This window comes from Ceratosolen solmsi, unplaced genomic scaffold, assembly GCF_000503995.2.
Source record: "Ceratosolen solmsi marchali unplaced genomic scaffold, CerSol_1.0 scaffold41, whole genome shotgun sequence".
In the NCBI taxonomy this organism is placed as follows: domain Eukaryota; kingdom Metazoa; phylum Arthropoda; class Insecta; order Hymenoptera; family Agaonidae; genus Ceratosolen; species Ceratosolen solmsi.
In genome coordinates, this window is record NW_011948424.1 from 6,938,697 (window position 1) to 6,960,182 (window position 21,486).

The 21,486-nt window shown below is 23.6% G+C and overlaps 1 protein-coding gene across 1 annotated transcript in view; it reads right to left on the reverse strand.

Moving 5' to 3' along the window:
• Nucleotides 1–5,376: 5,376 nt before the first annotated feature.
• LOC105362632 (neuromedin-U receptor 2-like) overlaps nucleotides 5,377–21,486 on the reverse strand; it is a 28,648-nt gene continuing 12,538 nt past the window's right edge. Inside the window, exons 2-4 of the mRNA XM_011500113.1 lie at nucleotides 12,732–12,955; nucleotides 11,330–11,479; nucleotides 5,377–5,809 (exon numbers count right to left, since the gene is read on the reverse strand). Coding sequence (XP_011498415.1) covers nucleotides 5,540–5,809; nucleotides 11,330–11,479; nucleotides 12,732–12,955 — 644 coding nt within the window. The 3' untranslated portion in view covers nucleotides 5,377–5,539. The remainder of the gene's footprint in view (nucleotides 5,810–11,329; nucleotides 11,480–12,731; nucleotides 12,956–21,486) is intronic.

Consider the following 21,486-nt stretch of genomic DNA (forward strand, 5'->3'; position numbering starts at 1 on the left):
CAAATACTAATATACCTTCTATTTTATTTTTTTATTCATTTAATTTTTAGCAACGATAATTTTTACATTAGCATTAAAAATTATTTTGACACGCCGAGCAATGTTTCTCAGCTATAACGTACATTTTGATAAATTGAACAACCGTCTCACTAATGAATGATTCACTGATAATTGAGTGTAGTTACTGTTATATCTTTGTGTGCATTGGTCAGGCTTTATTATCTTCATCTCCTCTCATGTACGAATTTTATCAGCTTGTAATGTAATCGTGTACTATTGTTAAATTGGATAACCAATATTTAATATTAATTATATTTATTTTTTAATAGTGTTTCTAATTTAATATTTTAAATATTTTCATAGTTGGCTTATCTGAAAATTTTACCATGAGTTTTCAGATATTGATTTTTGATAGACGTTTAAATAATTGAAGTTAAAAGATGTATACGTAAGTTGTGACTTGAATTTTCATTAATTCGTGCGATGTTCGATGCTTTATAACAATAAAGCTATTATTTTTTCAATAATGACAAGCTGTTCTATTTCGTCGTATTTAATGGTTACGTGATTTTTTATTTTGGTTTACGATCTTTAGAGATTATGCCTTAAAGCTGTTAGAGCATTTTAAAATTCATTAGAGTAGATTACATTTGAATTCAATTACTTAATGAATATTTTCATGTTATAGTATTTTCTCTTTCACTCTCTCTCTCTCTCTCCCCTCTCTCTCTCTCTCTCTCTCTCTCTCTCTCTCGCATTCCACAAAAATATTTACACGACATTTGTTATTTTGAATAAATTGATTAATATATCTATTTTAGTTATTGATATAATATAGTGCATATAATAATTTAAATAATTGCGACATAATAACTATAATGTTATTTAAATCATGTATTAATTAGTTAATAAATACAAATATATTTTTATGAAACTGTACTATACGTAATACATATTTATTTATGTGAATTAATAACTTACAAAAGATCTCTTGTATGTCTTAATGTTGAAATATGAATATTTTGCTTTATATGAAAATGAAAGTAAATAAAATGCACAATTTATTTGGATTTCGTAAATATAAAATGAAAGAATTATTTAAAGGAATAAATGTACGTAAGTAATACTTTCAATACTTTCTTGATAAAAGTTCAATACTCCTAACTTTTGAATATATTCGAAAAACGTTTATTCATTTCTAAATTCGGCTCTGTAAAGATTTATTTTATAAAACATTCAATTTTATTTTAATATTTAATTATACATAAATATATCTCCACATGTTCAATTAATATTTTGCAAAAGTATTGACGAAAAATAATTTAATAATTTTTTATTAATCATTGAACAGAAAATTTGTTTATTCGAAGAAGTATTAAGAAACATGAGATAATTCTAAATATTAGAGTATGATATCTTCAAATGATTTAAAATTATGCATAAATTAATGCAATGAATGTTGGTAAATATTTTATTGGTAATCTATAAATGTTAAAAATTTATGAGATAATATGTAATTTAATCAGATTTAAGTATGAAAGTAAAATTATTTTTATCTATAATATATATATTTGTTTACAAATATTCATTAGAAAACCGAATAAGTGAAAAACAATTAAGTTTAAAATAATCTAAATTATTGTTTCTTTAGTCATAATAGCATTATACATGCGAATAAAATAATCCCAAACTCATATATTGTTAATGTACAGTTATGCTTAAAATTGTAGTCTGAAAAATTAATTATCACGATAAATAATTTTTTTTTCTATTAGTATAACTGTACAGATTGACTATTTTTTCAAATATTCGACGTGCGTTAAGAAAAAGAAATATATCAAATTTGTCGACCAATGAAAGCACTTTCCTACTAGCCATTTGAGAGACTAAAATTCTTTCTTTGGTATATAATAATTTCTCTACGTTTATGACGTTTATAAATTGATTCGAATATTTAATCATATAATTCTTCAGAAAAAAAAATTACATTTTCTCATTGATATATCAACTATTTCAGCTGATTTATGCGCCTACATTTGTAGATTATGAAATTTTGTATAAACAATCATAGAAATTTAGCATTTTAATATTTGTTTTTTCACGAGAAAAATATACTACAAATGGCTTAAAACAATGCTAATTGATATACAGTAGACAAGATAAAATCTTTCAAACTACAATTAATTTACGTGTAAGGTTTCCTCATATTTCTATAGACTAATATAAAAAATTATTACAATTATATGTTCTTTTTGTTATTTATAATATACAATTGCCAATATTTTATGTATTCAATATATGTGTCTATATATGTATGAAGATATTTTTTAGACAAAGTATATTTTAATATATACTGACTGTTGAAAAATGCGAAATAAAATTTTAATAATCTATGTTTTATAATTTATTTGTATTTCATATAAGTTACATTCATCTTCGTATTAATTGTAACTAAATAAATAATTTATTTCTATGATACATCATGACAAACCCAAGAAATAAATGTGACTAAAATTAAATACTAATAATTATACATAATTTTAAATAAATAAGAAAATTTATCTATAAAAAATGTTTAAGCTCAAAAACATATACGTATTTTAATCATATATATGCGAATTCTAAAATTATATTAAATAAATAGTAATTATTAATTACCATTTTTAATTATTTTATAATGTATAGTTTAAGAAGTGAACATATTTCATTAAAAGAAATTTTTAAATCAATTACTTTGATTTCAAAAAAAGGCTAAGTAGCTATACATCAAAATATCCTATACATTTCTACTTTTATTGAGTTAGTATTGCAGGAAGTATCCATTATTTATTAATTTACCCAATTATAAAATAATTTATTTTCAATCTCAAATATTTTATCAGTATTTTGGTAATTTTTTTTCTAAAACTATTTAATAAACCGAATTGGAAATTAAAAGAATTACATAACTTTTTTAATGTATGTATACGATTAAAAATAATATTTGTTCTATTATTTAATAATTGGAAAATATATTGTAGATTTTTATGTAATTTGCTTATGAATCTATTTAATAAAGAAGATAAATATAAAATTTCAATAAAATGTTATTGCATGAATAATATATTGTATTTTATTTCATCTTTCAATATCACAATTTAATAAAAAAAAAAGTATGTTTTATAACAATTATTTTTATGTCTACGAGTAATAACATTTGGAAAAATATACAAAATGTGTCAGACAGAAGTAAGGTAAGAATGAAAAAGGTGATGGATGCTATATTATAAATGATATTTTTTGTTCATAACAAATGATATATAATAATATTGGATATATATTTAAATGTATATATATATATATATATATATATATATATATATATACAACACAATTCGAATGTACCATTGTATTCTATCGCAGTTATGTACTAATTATTTAATACATTATATCACAGATTTAGAATTAGTTATTTAGTATATATTTAACAAGTCATCTATCCATTAGTTTTGTGCAAAATATTTAAGTTTTATATTGTGTAATTTTTAACTTGGCTGGATAATTATTATTCAATTTTATTAATTGTGCATGTTATAAAAGATAATTAATTATTATTTACAATTTTGCATTTCAATATACATAAAATTTTTAAATAAATATTAGGTTGAAATAATTTGAATTAATATGTTTAAAATTATAAAAATTACAATATATGTTTATACTGTTACATTTAAATGTAGCTTAAAATTCGTAAAATTTACTCTTAATACTTTAACCCCATATTTTTAAGGTACATGCCCCTAATTTATGTATTCTACTAGTAAGCAACGATTAAAAACATTTCGAAGTAATTATCTCTAATCATACATAATCAGAATTACAATATATGTATGTATTATCTATATTTTTGACTTACTATCAATATCTTTATAATTTACAATGGATTAACATTAATCACAGCAACAGTGATTATATGCACTTTCACCATATCTTATAAAGTTATCAGTCATCGAATTGTATGTTAATATAAAGAACGTAGATGATACAAATAGATATAATACGTAAAAATGTTAATGTTCTAAATGAAATATTGAATTTGACAAAAATCTTATTGATACTTACAAATCATCGTAAATATTCAAATAAAATATAAATATTATTAATGATTTCTATATAAAAGTATAAATACATATGCTTTTAAAAATTTGTATCATAATCATATGTAATATTTAACTTATTATGATATTTTTGTCTGAGATCTTTGTATTACAGGAATGTAACATTTAAGTTAATTTGTTGTTATACATTTCAACATAAAGTTTAATAAGTAATTGTTTCACCTATAGTCGTAGTAATTTTTACTTAACAAAAGTATAAAGCACATGAATAAAAATGTTCTAAATATTTGATATTTTTTAATATATATATATATTTTATATATTATGCACACAGAGGATTTTAAACCTTCACCTTCAATTTAAATCTTCATCGCTATACATTGGCTATATAAAGGACTTATTGTCATATGTTTTTTTTTTAATTGTTTTTCCTTTAAAGAATAATAAATAGCATTACAGTAGTATTAGTAAATAATTGCTTACGACTATTAGTAATTTTTAAAGAAATTATAAATATGAGTTTCAGAATAAATTTTTACGTTTTTAACGTACTGTGAAGTAAATAAATAATGTTTATATATTACAAGTCATTACATTAGTGCTTTAAATAGACAAATATTGTGACGTTTATAATTAAATTCAATATTTAGTGTCATTATTGAGATTTAGTGAAGCTATATACTACCTATAGAGTGTTTTATCATATAAAATTTAATCATCGTAGATCATATAAAAATGTAGTCAATGTCGAATTATTTACTGATTTAATTATTTATTAAATTCATGAAATTTCTACGTCAAGTACTTAATCATAATATCAATATGAAAACAGATTGATAATACACTTTTTTTTTCAATATTATAATTGACTGTAAATTCAGATAATAAGAATTAAATAAGAATTAAATAAAGAATTATTATTTAAAAATTTATAATTTTCATGTGAAATGTTTATTAAAATTTTAAACTTCCGAATTTTTCAGCATTTCTCTGTATTGATTTTTTTTTTTTTTTTTTTTTATAGACAATTCAGTTTATTACAAATTATTGTACTATTTCATTATTATTTTACTATTCACATGAATTATATATAAAAAATGTTAATTTAAGATTATATCCTTAAAAGCTTGATACCTTTTTTAATACGTAGATGCATCTATAATTATATAATTTTTTCTGAATCGCATGCATTTTTTTTATTGACGAAAGATTATGTAATGGAATTTTAATTTGTAGAAATCGTCCTTCAAAAATTGTTTGAATTATAATGCTTTCCAGGGTTAGAATATATTATGTCTTTCTCTCTAATATAGTGTAAATAAATGTCCACAATAGTTATTACTCGACACACGTATCTATTGTTTTATCCTGCTATTTGAATAATTTCACAAAATGAAGATTTCGTTAGTTAAAGATAAAGGCGACGCGAAGTTCCCGCTCCATCATACCGGTTTGCAGGATTCGTCCTCCGCCTCGATGGTGTTCAACTGCAAAAAGTATTCGTCCTGTTGCTTTGACGGACTATGTTCGGAGTCGGCTATTAGCTCGTCTGGGACTGCTTGACTTAAATTGTGCGACGGCCTAATGTTTTTCAAACCTGGGAGCCAGTTGAGAAGACACCACCATTTCTTTTTTGAGCCTTCGGTCGGTGTTCCTATGCGGTTACTCAAAACGTCACATTGTTGTAGGGATTTCAACGGTGAGTTTTGTACCTAAAATGAAAATCATGAAAATATAGGTTTAGTTAAACTACGAAAAAAGGGTGTACGGACGCAGTACTCTTTAGCGAAATTCTAATAATATATTGTAATTAATATAATGTATATCATAACATTAAATAAATTCAAATAAAATTAGAATATTCTTGAATCATATGAATGTATTTTGTAAAGCTATGGCAATAAATTTATAGTATGATTCTTGGTTTGTTACATAAGAATTTTTTGTTTGTTTCATAAGATTTTTTGTTACATAATAAGCAATTTTTTCATTGATTATGTATGCAAATAGTTATACATTCATTTGCAAAAATACCATAAATACAGTTTTTACTTTAGTCAAAGAATAAATATATTACTAAAAGAAAGAATTCCCAAAAATACAAAAATTATGATATAAATATCAAAGTTTTAAATCTCATTATTAATTAATTAATATTCTTGTTTGAATATTATTTTCATATTTTTAACTTTATAAGTTCTATTATTTTTATAATAATAAAAATTATATTTAATCTTATAATTTTCCGTCAATTTAAAAATAATAAATTGAAATTCTCAGTTTAATTGTACGTTTTTAAAGTACCTTTATTTATGATTTCGTCTTCTGAAATTCAGCTTAGTACTCATAAGGATTGTTAATGCTTCATTATCATAAATTTTCTATTTTATTTATTACAGTTCCTTCTCAACATATTAAAAGACTTGTTATCGAATAATGTATTAAAATTATGGTTTTTTTTTATATTTATTTGTAATTTTTTACAATATTAAAAATCAGAAATCACGTGTATATTCTATCTCTCTAATATATATTTACATTATATAATTAAGCAGTTTATCTATACTTTTAAATAGATACATCGAACAGCAATAATTGTTATTAATTATTACAACTATTGATTTGCTATTTTTCATTGAATTTTCTAATATTTGTTCTATTTTTTAGCAACACTTTATATATATATGTATATAAATGTGTACGTATGTGTGTAATATATATTTTTACTAGATATACTTTTATAAATATTTTAATATCATATCGACCATTTGTATTTGATCACGTATTTATTTACTATACAATAAATTCTTGATCTTTTCTTAAATTTTATATAGACAATAATCTAAGGTATTTATTTATTTTAACTATAAAATAATTTTAAAAAATTATTTCGTATTTAATATATAATTTTTTTATAAGGCATTTGAGATCATAGAGCTTACATATGAACTAATATTAATTATATAAATTGAGCATAGTATATTAAGAAATAGCATTTTTTAAATAATAGATAAAATTGTACAGACAATTTTTTAATACATTTTTTCCCCAAATTTTATATATAGTCAATTTAAATAATATTTCTGTCATCGTTTGATGAGTTCTATGACGTTGTATATGATATTAGAGAAAAAAGAATATCAATAAAGAGTTATTATATTCAATTAAAGTAGTAATTAAAAAGTAGTTATTCAAATTGATAGTCATTATAACTGTTTATTTATAGTTGACTAAAATTATATTAATCAATTTATATGGATACCATTAAAATTTCGATAGTTATTTCGTAGAGTTAATATTTTTCAATTACAATTTGAATAATTAATTTTGAAACTTATGTTCGCCCTATACAAATAATAAATCTTACAATTCATATACGGGCTAGGATGTACTAATACATATACATGTAGTAAATTGAGAGTTGCGCATTAACGTGACATAAATCATACTATATAGCTTCTGTAAGAAAATATTCAAATACTAGGCATTTATGAAATGAAAAAATACATTACATGTACTTACATCAAATTGCAAATATTCAAATGCTAATGAAATGAATTTTACGAGAAAAAAAAACTATATAAAGTACAAATATTTTTATTAGCATTTATGTCAATTACAAAAAAAAATACATTTATTGTTTTTATGAAAAATGTAATATGATTTTAATAATTTTCTTTTTATAATAAATATTTTTTTTATAAACTCCATAATATGTAAACTAACTAGTTTTGGAAACAAGTTTATTGATTAAAGATGATAAAATTCCAATTCTGAAAATAAAGCAACGTAGATGAAAAATACATTTTACATTAAATTAAAAAATAAGCTAAATCGTCGTATTTATTCCATTTTTCGGATTATTCCTTTTCATTTTTATTTTGTTCTGTTGATTTATCGTAAAACATTGTTTAATTCGAGGAGGGAAGAAGTTGAACTATCTTGAATAGTTTTCAACATATATGAACAAAAATATATCGAAGATCAAGGATTGTAAAAAAAACATAAAATCACAGTATTACATAAATGTATACGGTATTCATATGTATAATATACAGTGTTGTATATTATTAAACATCTATTATATCTCATATATTGCCAATAAAATAAATAAATAAATAAAAAATAATATATTTCATACTTTTATTGATCTCATAAGACATTATATTATATTAATTATATAATTAATCTTATTTAATATTAAATTATGCTAATGCTAAAGCGAGTAAATACTTTGTTGAGATGGAATCGATATTTGTGTATCTCATTTTTAAGACGTAGCATGTTTCATTATAATATTATACATTATTAGAAAACTTAAAATTTAGTTTCCGAATAAAAATCATAATAAATTTGCATTTAATAAATTACATGTATAACGAGCTGAATTTACCAATACATTATAAAGAAAGCTTTACAAACAAATAATTTGAAATTTGATTGAATCATATGCAAAGATTAAAAAAAAAAAAATAAATTCAAAGTAAAATAGTAATCCAGAAGAATATTATTATTTATGCTAGAATATCATTTAAAAGTTTTTTTTCTTATAAAATATCCAAAGGGTCTTGATATAAATGAAAGTGATATAAATAAAGAAAATGGTCAATAGCAACTCTCATTTGTACCCAAGCAATAGTAACGGAATAATAATTGTACAAATACTTTGTACAAATAAAGCCTAAAATTGTAGAAAAAAAGAGGCCGATTCTTACAGCAGGTTATCGCGGCGGCGGGGGGAGGGTTAGATAGGAGAGCATAAATAAATAAACAATTTATTTACGAAAGTCCCGTCTGCACTCAGTTAGAAAAGCAATTGCGGCTTGCCTTCGCGTACTGGTCGTTTATCGGCGTAGGCAAGTCTTTGCTAATCGAATGCCCGACTTGATTTTTGTCCACTTGCCGAGCACTTGGGTCCACCGAATCAGCCTCCAATAAAGTACATGTGCTGGCAGTCGGATGGGCCTCATTAATCGGGGCCGTTGATAAGCTCGTACCACTTGCATCGACATCGCTGCCGGTAACTTTCTTCCCGGAGAATTGCTTACTGCTAATGCCGGCGCATCTCATCGAGAATTTAGCGAGATTAGCGCGTCCGATATCCGAACGATCCTGATGGACCTCGTCGCGTAATGATATTGCAGAGCACTCGGTCCCATCCTACGAAACAAGAGCATATGGTAGTTGGTGGCATGAAAGGTAATTCTTCAAATGGGTGGATTTACGTAACGAGGCGTTAGCGTTTAAAACAAAAAACAAAGCAAAAAAAAACAAAAACAAAAAAAAAACAAAAACAAAACAAAAACAAAATTGGCTTGAGAATTGTGGGCCGATAGCCGAATATCGAAATAATTTTAGATGGATGATCGATGTTTTTCTATGATAATTTTCTATGATAATGACATTTTATTGCGAATGAACGCTTAACTCGAAGGATTTTCCGTATCTTAAGCAATCATAATTCATATAAACTATTTCTTTTATTTATGCATGCTGTTTCGTTTATGCAATATATTCGTTATGAATTTGTTACTTCATTAAATTTCGTAATCACTGGATTCGTCATAATTTCTAGTGTTATGAGCCAAACTCCTCTTCTTATGAATTCCAAGCACGTCGCTGTAATATAATACAACGCAGTAATATGAAGTAATATTATGATACATTATCTATCATTTTATTGTTACTTTTGTTATAGCTCTTTATTATTTATACTTAATGAAAGAAATGTTAATAAATTTTATATATTTAATGAACAAAATGAGCCATGAGATTAGATTTTATAAAAATTTTCGGAAGTTATATTGTTAACTTTGTACTTGTATGTTAAAAATATGTCAAAAATTGTGCGAAAAGTCTATTGATATTCTTTTAGTAAAAATATTTTACTTTGAATATGCTCCGTGAATATACATTTTCATGAATAGGTAAACAAAAATATTACTTAAAAAGGGGAGGGGGGGAGGGGAGTAAAACTGCACCAAGAATTATGGAAGAACAAAGAGCAAATGAAGAACGACAAAAAAGCAAAATAGTGTTTGGAAAGCGTTACGCGTACGTTTAAATACTTTGCAACGCAAATAATTCAGAACGTAAATATTACACATTGAAAAGTTTTATCCATGCTCCTTCATTAATTTCAATTATATTCATTACAATTTTAATTTAGCTTTTTGCAATTATACTTTATAAATAAATTAACATACCTAACAATTTTTGCATTAAATGTCCAGAGCTTATGGTAGAAATTATTATTAAAATAATATAATTAATTTTTCAATATTATAATTAATTATAATATAATACAATTGCAGATCTTAATATCTACAAGATATAATGCTAATAATAATCTCTAAAAATATTGTGTACAAAACATTAATGTTGTAAATATAAAGTGAGTATATATTATTCCTTATATTTACACTTTAATGGTAATTGATTAAAATTGTACATTGCTTAAGCTTTTATTTTAGCTTCATTATTTGAGTTTCATATTTAATTATACAGATCATCATTTGAATTTGTATTGCAATAGTTATTAAAATGTTAAAATGCATATAACTTTTTATATCCCATAGTTTTAAATGAATTTCTAGATGTATGTGTGTGTATGCGCACGCGCGCGCAAGACCATACGCGCACGAATATAATGATTTTTTTAATTTTTGTAAAAAAATTACTCACAATAATCACGTATAAGATGGATTAAACATTATCTTTATCTTATTTATAAATAAATAAGAATCATATAGCTACTTTGTTATGTAAAAATTTTACGCATAATTTCAAATAGTGATATCTTACATAATTCTGTATTCGACATTTAATTTTCTAATTTAGAAGAGTATATTCCAGAATCATTGGAATTGTAAAATTTTTAATGCCGAGATTCCGCACTCGCTTTAATGAACATTGAGAGATTTATTAATAATAACCATGCACACATACTTGAATACAACACTGAAAACTACTACTTAATAATTTATTTGTTTAGCTAATTTTTTTTGTAACTTTAACTATTTAACGGATAAGAATAGATTAAATTATTCCTTTAATAATTATACACTGCGTATTACAGAGGCAAAAAAATCCCAGTCTTAACTGTTAAACATTAAAATTAAATGCAATTTGGAGATTACTGAAAGCGTGCATTAGCAGCTCTGCATCGAAGGTTGCAAACTTTTCCAACAACACAAATCTAACAAAATCTAACAAAATCACAAAGATCTTACCTGGACTATTGCACTAACCACGCTGTTGGCAGTTGCTCTTGAAGGGTAGGCACCCAGGTTCCGCTGCTGGGAGCGTGACAAGGACGAATAGGAGCGGCGCTCACGTGGCATCGAGGAGCGCGACATTCTACAGCTTCTCGCCAAAGTCTCCTGGAATAATCAATAACAATTAATTACTGTGAACGCGTATTACTTGAAGTACTTCGCAATGAATAATTTAGTTTTTCATTAGCCTTTCATTCTAATTGTCGTACTTTATTGATATTCTTCATTCCTTTTTTGTAAGTTACACAAGCCTAAAATTTAAATTACATTAAAAATCTCGTTTACTTACACGATATGCTTGTTAATTTGGTATGATTATTAATAAATTTAAACAAAACCTCGTGCGATAAAACAAAGGCTTATTTTAGAAATTGATAAAAAATAAAAGAATAAAATAAGCTACATTGTTTCCCTTTATTTATTTGCATATTCACCATAGGGGTATGTATATGTTATTTAACATAATGATTGTATGATTAAATAGTTTAATACATCAAATAGTCTATTAAATTTCTCGTTAGAACATCAAGAAATTAATTAATTTAATTATAATAAATATGGCAAATTGTTTTCTATTCTGCAGAGTTATATTGATTTAGCTCATTCAAATTGTATAGAAGAAAATTACAATTAATCGTGATTTCTTTTATGATTATTAATTATACATTCACATTTACAAGTAAAAATAATATTACATGATACAATCGGATATCATATTTTATATTTCATATATTTCATTACAATTGAAACTATCATTGTCTTTAAAAGGATTATCAATGTCAGATATCGTCGTTTTAAATCAAAGTCATCTAACTCCTAAAGATTTCACATTAATCAGAATATTTAAGAAATTCAATTATACGTGTCGTCTATCATTCATTATTCCTTACAATGCATAATCAGTTAATATTTCATTCAAATTATCTACTTTTTGTCCAACGAACAGAATTTAATCGTTATTTTCATAATATAAATTATATCCTTAAATCTATTTGATTCGGCAATTAAATTCAAAGCTAACTTTATGCTAGAATTTTAAAAATTATTCATTACTTGTGTATAATAAGAAATTTATGGACTTTGCTTTTACAGATTTTTATAAAATGTATTTATTTTCAATCTATGTTAATGTCCCTTAATCAAATATGAATTATTTATCGAATACACTGAAAAAAATAAACAATCAAATAATAGGAATTAGTATTTCGTTAATAACGAAGAATATTATTATTTTTTTATTCTGCATTTTTCTTTTTTATGTAGAATATTAAAAATGTATCTATTTACTTGTAATATGTCTATTTTAATAAATAAATAAACACGATAATGTTTGAACGTATTGAAATCATTATCTTACCATAAAAGCTTCTCGGAATTTGTTTGACATAATATTATACAAAATTGGATTGATAGTTGTGGAGAAGTAGTAGAGCACTCCGGATACGTATGTGAAAATCACATAAAGCAGTCGTAGCCAATTATTTCTTTCCGTGGAATAATGTTCTGTTCTACTATAAATAGCGATCAGCCGTTGCATATGAAATGGCGCCCAACAGATGAAGAAGGCCACTACAACTGCAACTGCAAAGATAATATGCAAATTATCCTATAAGATTTTTAACAGACGTAAACAATTTTTTTATTTCCTGATTACCAGTATGGCTTCATGATTTAATAGAACAAACATGAAAATGTATTTTAATTTTCAATAAAAAAAAAAAAATGCGTTAATGTGCATTAAATGGAAATTTAATAAATTTAATTTTTCAACTTTGTTATTTTTATAATAAAAAATACATAAGAAAAAAAGTGTATATATATATATATATATATATATATATATGTATTTGTAATAAGATATTTATTGTTGCTATTCATAAATATTAATAATTGATTAAGAATTTTATATTTACTTTTATTAGTAATAAATTTTATATTGTACATTAAATAAATTTACATTCTAATCAATCTATTTTTTTTTTAAATTGACATCTACAGAACATTGTAAAATTTATTTTCAATTCATTTCTATAAATTTGATCAGTTATAGTTTTGGGTATGTTTCCTATTTCCTCGTAGATTTCTGATGTCTCTTATTCCCTACAAATATCAAATAATATAATTCAAACACAATTAAATTATCTTGGCCTTCTTGTATATTTGTAATAATATGTGATATTTAATATAGTAGAATAAAGTATTAGCGATTTATTCATTTATAGGCATCATATTGTTGTATGACATAACAATTACTTACACAGCTGGATATTAACAGCGGGAGCTGACAACTATTTAACGGAAACATATCAATTTTATTCATGATAGAACGCTTCAGACAAGAATGAAATATTTCTTAATCTATTATTTCTTTTCCTTCCTCTTTCTCTTTATTATTGACAAAAGCTTCGATATGTAAATGGCGTTTAATAAGAAAATTTTTTGAAAAATAATTTAAATTCAATTATTCGAGGTCTTTCGTGTATTATAAAATAAAAATTAAAGTGAAACAATTAACGACATTTGCAATGTTTAATGGATATATGCAGATTTTTTTATGCACATATTGCTAGGCGATGAAGAAAAATGTGACGATAATTGCGTATTGCAATTTCAATTTATTTATGCTTTTATTTATACAGTCTTTCTTGTTGTTAATAATCTTTATTTAAAAAACAGTAATTAATTTAGTATATTAAGTTTTCAAGATCACAATACTCATGGAAATACTAAATAATGAAATTATTATAATTCATATAAACCACTATTAATGCATTTGTATATATATATAATATAATCTAATATATAACGATACAATAATATATAAATTTGTAACTTTTAATTAAAATTCTAAATGAGAGCCTTACAAATACATACTTACAATAAAAACAGAACTCTACAAATGATAAATTAATGTTAACGAAAAAATATCGAATTTCATATAAATCATTTAAAAACCATATAAAATAATTTTTTTAATGTAAAAATAATCTAATTAAAAAAATACCTGTTTCAGATTTAAACGTAATAAGCTTTAAATTAATCTTGTAACATTATTATAGTTTCAAGTGATTTGAATTCTCCATTAGTAATTAGAGTGTATTTTTTCTTCAATTATTATTTATAATTATAACTAAAATTGTATGTTATACAATTAATAAATAATAGATAATAAATTCGGTTATGATTTTTTTTTACGTTTTGTTAAATAATAAATTCAAAAGACAATCGTGAGTAGATTACTTTATATAATAAATTAGCTTGCTATATTGAAAGAAAAAAAAAGAAACAGAGTAGTAGCGAATCGAAGTAGCATTTATTATTCATTATCAGAGACAAATGAACACACGAATGCAAGTAAACATTATCGTCATTTGCTGTTGTTTCGCGTTTTATGCAATTCCTATTGTATATCTTGTTAAAATAATAATATCATATTATATGTTGAAGCCATTTTGATGAATGAAAATTGAGAAAGAATAATTATTTAAGAAATTATATTCTGAATATAAAATGATATTTATTTTACAATTGTATCAAGATAAATATTTATCGGTATTATAAAGGAATTTTAAAGTAAAAAAATTCTATCGTAGGATTATGTTATGAATATTATTATCTTTGAATTGGATTAAACAAATTTAAACGAATCTAAAGAATTTGTAGTATGTAGTGAAATAATTTAATTTTGCCTTAATTATTTTGAAATTTCATTTATAAAATTTATTATAATATTTAAAAAATATTTCGAAATTTACTATAAATGTTTGTTCATTTAATATTTTACAGTTTCTCTTATTTTTCAAAGTCTTAAAGAAATAATTCTTAATAGAAAAGAAAGTCTTAATTGAAGAAAGAACGAAAAACTTTAATTATACTGTAAAATACGTGTATTTGATATTATTTACTAAACATTCATATTTTCCCATTATCCCCATAGACACAATGTTTCCAATTGCTTATTTTAGCAAATTAATTTGACTTTTATTATAATGTCATTTAATTGATCATACATATATAGTTTAATAACAAATATATTGTTTAATAAGATCATTGCTTACTAAATGAGCCTTCGTTAAATAATATTAAAATAATAATGAAAATAATTACATTCCCTTGCTAACGAATGCATTTTATTAAAGGCTCACGATATTCTTATATTATACAAATCAAAAAGGCAAACAAAGAAACAAATAATCCTTTATTAATTATATATTGTTAGGGTATATTTATAAGCCAATGTTTTAAGTACGTTGCACACATCATTTTCACTAAAGAATTCATAAAGATACATAAATTATTCGATTAAATTGTGAGTTCTGGGATTGTCCGAGGGGAATAGGCAGGTCCTTTATTGAAATTAGCAGTTTGTTAATGAAGATAGAAGGAAAACACAACGTTTAGCTTAATCTACGTCTCTCAGTTATAGGCTGGAGTATAAAAATACTCATATAGCAAAACGAATTACTACTCTCGCTATACTGTACATTTATTTTCCACGAGTGCCGGCGCGAGAGACAAAAGCCAAGAGGGGAGTGCTGGACCCAGGAAAATGATGGTATGTCAGCGCAATTTCAACTCTAAAAATCACGAGGGTATGTAGTTTTTTGATAGTTCAATCGGCAAAATGTCGGCAAAACCTACTGCATAAGTGCAAAATAAAAAAATAAAATTTATAATAAATCTTTTTTAAATTCCAGTATTCAAATAATTAGAGTTTATCACTTATATATTTTATGTGACTTGCAAGAAGTACGTGACTACAAAATACAAAATTCCTTGATCTTTTCATAAATTATATATGATTAATTGTACTTGATATATATGAATATTTAATAAACTATTTTATTTTCCATTTTAATTTCAAGTCCTCCTTTCAAAATATCAAAGAAACGCATATAAATTTGTTTTATCTGTAATAAATATATCAAATTATGGGGTTTGCTTATATAACGGTAATTCTCATATGCTTAATTAAGTGTATGTAATTCGTAATTATTAAATTAGATATTTATAATTACAAGCATATTTTACGCTACTTTCAATTGCGTTGTACTTGTACTGTTTATTTTGGCGCGCATTTAATGACTTTTTTAGTATCAGTTTAAAATGTATGTGTTTGTGCGATGAAGCCTACTAAAATGTTAATGTGTTGCTATAAAGAAGATGAACGGATGCAGTTTACAGCGACATATTGCCCACGTAGTCATCATTTGACTGCTCAGCATAACAAAATCTTTCTTATGGTTTCTATTTTTATTTGATAATCATCCTTTCACAATTTTCTAGTCATCACTCGATTTTTTATTACTTTATTTAGTAATTCAATTAAGCTGAATTCTGCTAAGTTGAAACGAACTGACTTTAAAAATTAAACATTAAATTAAACAAATAATTGATTTTTAGGATAAAATTCTCAGCTCATATATTATTAATATATTTTCACATGTTCATAATATAAGAAATTTTATTTTACTTTCATTAGTATTAATATTTAATATTAAAAAAATAAAATTGGGTCAGATTAACGTTTTAATACAAATTCATAAAATTCTTTGTTCTCAGTTAATAATTTCAATGAATTATTAAAACATCGAATAAATTTGAACTTTGTATATTCGAAACTAATTATAAGTAGTAATAATAAAAATGTTAATTAAACGAAATAATTATTAGTAATATGAATATTTATTATGATAAAATAAATATAACTAGTTTTATAAAATTCTTAAAGAAAATAATATACTTTAACTTACAATTTAACAGTTAATTTAAAATACTTCTTAAAGTTATTTCTATTTTAGAAATTATTGATTGGAGTCAACTGGTTAGGAATAATTATATTTAAACCAAATTCAATGTACAAAACATCATGCATATTTTCGTTATTTAAAAAATACTTTCTTACTTAATACGTTTAAAATTAATATTGCTATAATAAAAAATTTATAGTTATCGTCGACCATTTAAAATATAATACAAAATCTATCTTAAATAATAGATAGCAAAATAGATTTTATTAATCAGTATAATTTAAATGTAATCATTTATAATTAAAGTCGTTAATACTTTATCTTAAGACCGAAAATAAAAATAAAAATAATGTACTTATTTAAAAAATTTTAATGCATCTTGATGATTAAATAATATTTTAAAATTGAAAGTGATTAGCTCATAATAAAGATATAGAAAATTGAAACATAACCCAAATAAAAAGCGACGCAAACAATAAATAACAATTTTGTTTGATAAAGCAGATATTTATTGTTTGTTATATAATACAAAAATCATAGTATTATATCTATCAAATTCATCTAATCCCAATAATCGTCGAAATCATTGTATATTTACGAAGATTTATTCTAAACGTATCAAATAAATAGTCTATTTACAAATCTATCAAGTATAATGAATAAAAGTATACTTAGAATATCGACAAATAATTATAAAGCTACAGGAATGTTGTATAATTTTTACAAGATGTATGTGTACGTAAGATAATACATAAATGATTGATGAAAATAATAAAAGTACTAATTTTTTTATGCATCGCTGTATTGTTTATATTGGTCCATTATCTAAAATTATATTTTCGAGATAACAGATAATTTATATTTTCGCTTATAAAATATACAAATACAAAAATAATGTTCACGAAAAACTTATAGTTCGCTTAGGAACAATACAAATCATTCTGCAGCGTTATTAAAAATAGAAAATACCGAAGTCAGAGGAATTGCAATAAAAATATGTGAAATTGAAATTATAATACATCAATGAGAATTTTCAAGTCATCTCGTTATGATGTAATGATAATGACATTTCATTATAAGAATGTAAAATTAAGATATAGTCGTTAACTGTATTGAAATTTTCATTTTTACATAAAATAATATATTAACCTTATAATTTATCCTTATAATCAAAAAGTTAATGTATATTTATACTCCTATTGATTAAGTCGTAGTATAAATAATTGTTTTTAATAATCTGATATACGAAAGTACTCTTATTAAGCAATTAAAAAAAAAAAGAATAAACTCTTTAGCTTCAATTATGTCGCACTATTCCCACTCAAGAAAATACACTCCATGTTTGAGTTTCTTCTCAAGTATTGTCATTGTTTTCATTTATTTCATCACAAATTTATCACGTATATTTACGGACGTAAGATTATGTCAGTTATACTAACAAAAGTAGCTTAATTATGTTTTCGTTATCTCTTTATTAAATTATAATTTTTTAATTTAATATACATTCACAATACATTTGTCTGCGCATAAAATATTTTTATACAAGACTCTTTTGAGTAAATTGTTTTTTTTTCTTCTTTTATTTAACGATTTTTGTATAATGGCATAAAATATATTTAAATGCTATTATAATTTAAAATGCTTTATACATTTTTACTTTCTCTTTACTTTAATAGTTATGTAATGGAATACGAAGAATTATTTTTGCTCTTGTTATCCATTATTAGAAATACGATTCACTTCAATTAATGAAAAAAATTTGTTGAGATAAACAATTTATCAGAATATATATTTGTCGAATCAGTATATTTATAAAATGGATGTATCATAGATATAAATATTGGTTACAGCTAATGATTATGTTATTTTGATTATTTATATTATTACCAGTTTAATTTAACAATATAATGAAACATTTTGCTATTACTTTTATAGAAAAGCGTATAGTAAAATTCGTTGAGAATTTAATTCGTTAAGAGAAAAAAAAGTTTTTATGTATAAGCATTATATTGAATTCAAATTTTTAATATGTTCAGAAACAATAATATTGTTTCAATAACAATATTGAAATGAAAAGAAATAAAAATTTACAAAATATTTAATAAATATTATAATTTAAAAAAATAATAACCTTACATGTTATTACAATTTGAATTGTAAATGGAACATGATACAAATAGATATTTATTAGGACTGTGAATAAACGTTCAAATTTGTTTATATTTTACTATCGTTACTAATGATACAACAATACATAACAACGTCAATATTTTGCCTTACGTTCTTTTTTAAACAATCCAAATCATGTTGAATTGTCCAGTTGTTAAACATACGATTATTTATAAAATTACAGCTTTGAAACAAGTAAAGAAATTGTTAAGGAAAAGGAAGCGTAGTCTCAATAGATTAACAGGAAGGATGTTAAAAGTTCGATATTAATTTATACAAAGTAGTAGTAAAACCATTAAATTTAATTTAGTAACAGTTATTACTATTTTTCTTTTTTTTTTTTTTAATGTATATCTTCTATCTACTATTGACATAAATCTCAAATGTGAGATTATGAATTAAAAGCACTGGTGCTAGCCACGGGGTTCGCGTTCACTTTAAATCATAGATTTAAATTTCACGAATAATATACTAAATACAATTAAATATCGAGAATATAGATCAAGTCATATCAAGAGCGTAGCACTCCTGCTATACGAAATTTATTTAATATGCCTAATAGGTAGAGAATAAAATTTGATGAATAGCTTTACGAAAACTTACTATTTTAATGAATTTAATATTTTTTTCCACTTAAGGATTTTCATCATTATTAAAGATATTTACATTGTATATCTACCACTTGGTTAACCTCAATTCAAATAATATTCTAACTGAATTTCATCGAAAGTCTCGACCTATGCATTCTATGCGTGAGATTTTCAAAAGTTTCATGGTTTTTAAAATTTATCCAAAACCAATAACGAAGTTCATAGAGGTATTGCTGGATAAAAGCTCAGACTCTGAGATCATATACGTACAACAGTGTCAAGCACGACTTTGAATAAGGTCATGACATAAAGGATAACTTTTCTAAAACACGATTCGATCGGTTCATTATTTACACTACATGGAACCAAAGTTTAGATCAAGACATTTAGATACAAACGGCATTACGAGAATTAGACCGTAAAACAAACAAACGCTACTTTTTGGGATCGCATACTCTTAACGTACAATATTATAATCTACGACATTGGCAATTAGTGTATAACAACATACTGTGTGTATTACTGGAAAAATCTTACTTTGGTGGCTATATTTGCGAATAAAAATAATTACTATTATGGAAAATATTTTTTACTACGATAATAAAGTATTTGATATAAAATATAACTATGTATGTAATAAAGAGCTAACAGTAAATAATTTCATCCTAGTGTGAAAACATTGAATGTGAAGTTGTGAAGGGAAGGTAAAAACGTTGAAAATTTAAATCTTTTATTTTGGTGATTATCAGTCGTGAATTAATTAGAAAATAAAATACGAAGGATTACACGAATTATTAATATTTTAATTGATTGACAAATGCGTCGTTACTTGCGTGTATATATACAATATATTATATACTATTAGAATAAACTCTAATAAATTACGATTATAATGTAAAATCAAGCTGCTTTAAATGAAAAAATACTCTAAAATTTAGTAGTTTGACAATCCAGATTTCTACATATTAAATATTAACACAAAATTCCCTCATAGTTTGTCGTACTATTTTAATTTATCTTTTTACAATATTATTTGAATGGTGACGATTGGAGAAAAAAAACTTATTTGAACTGAAACTAGATGGATGAATCTATAGTGCGAGGTACGAATTTAACATTAATATGACTAAATACAAAATTACATCGGGAGATAATATAATTACATAGAAACAAATATAAATATGAATATATAAATATATATAATTAAAAGAGTCGGTCAACTAAGTGGAATCAAATGTAGAGGCGTATGCTGATAGATAAAAGCATCAAATGATATTACGATAAACCTTTTAGTATCATGGAAAAAAAGCTTAACTTTGACACAATTATAATAGTGTAATCTTAAAATAAATAAATTTAAACATCAGATAAGTTAATTAGGTAAAAAAAAAAAAAAAAATAAAATTACACATTATAATACAGAAAGTTATCTGCGAGATGTAAATTGAAGTATGCATAAAAAGAATAATATCTGTTATCGTTTGTCTTTCAACAAAAGAGAAAAAAAAAGTTTTAATATAATCTAATTCATTATTAGTAAAATTCATGTAAAGAAATATATATTCTGAAAAAATAGAATATAATAAATAGAAAAATTTAAAAA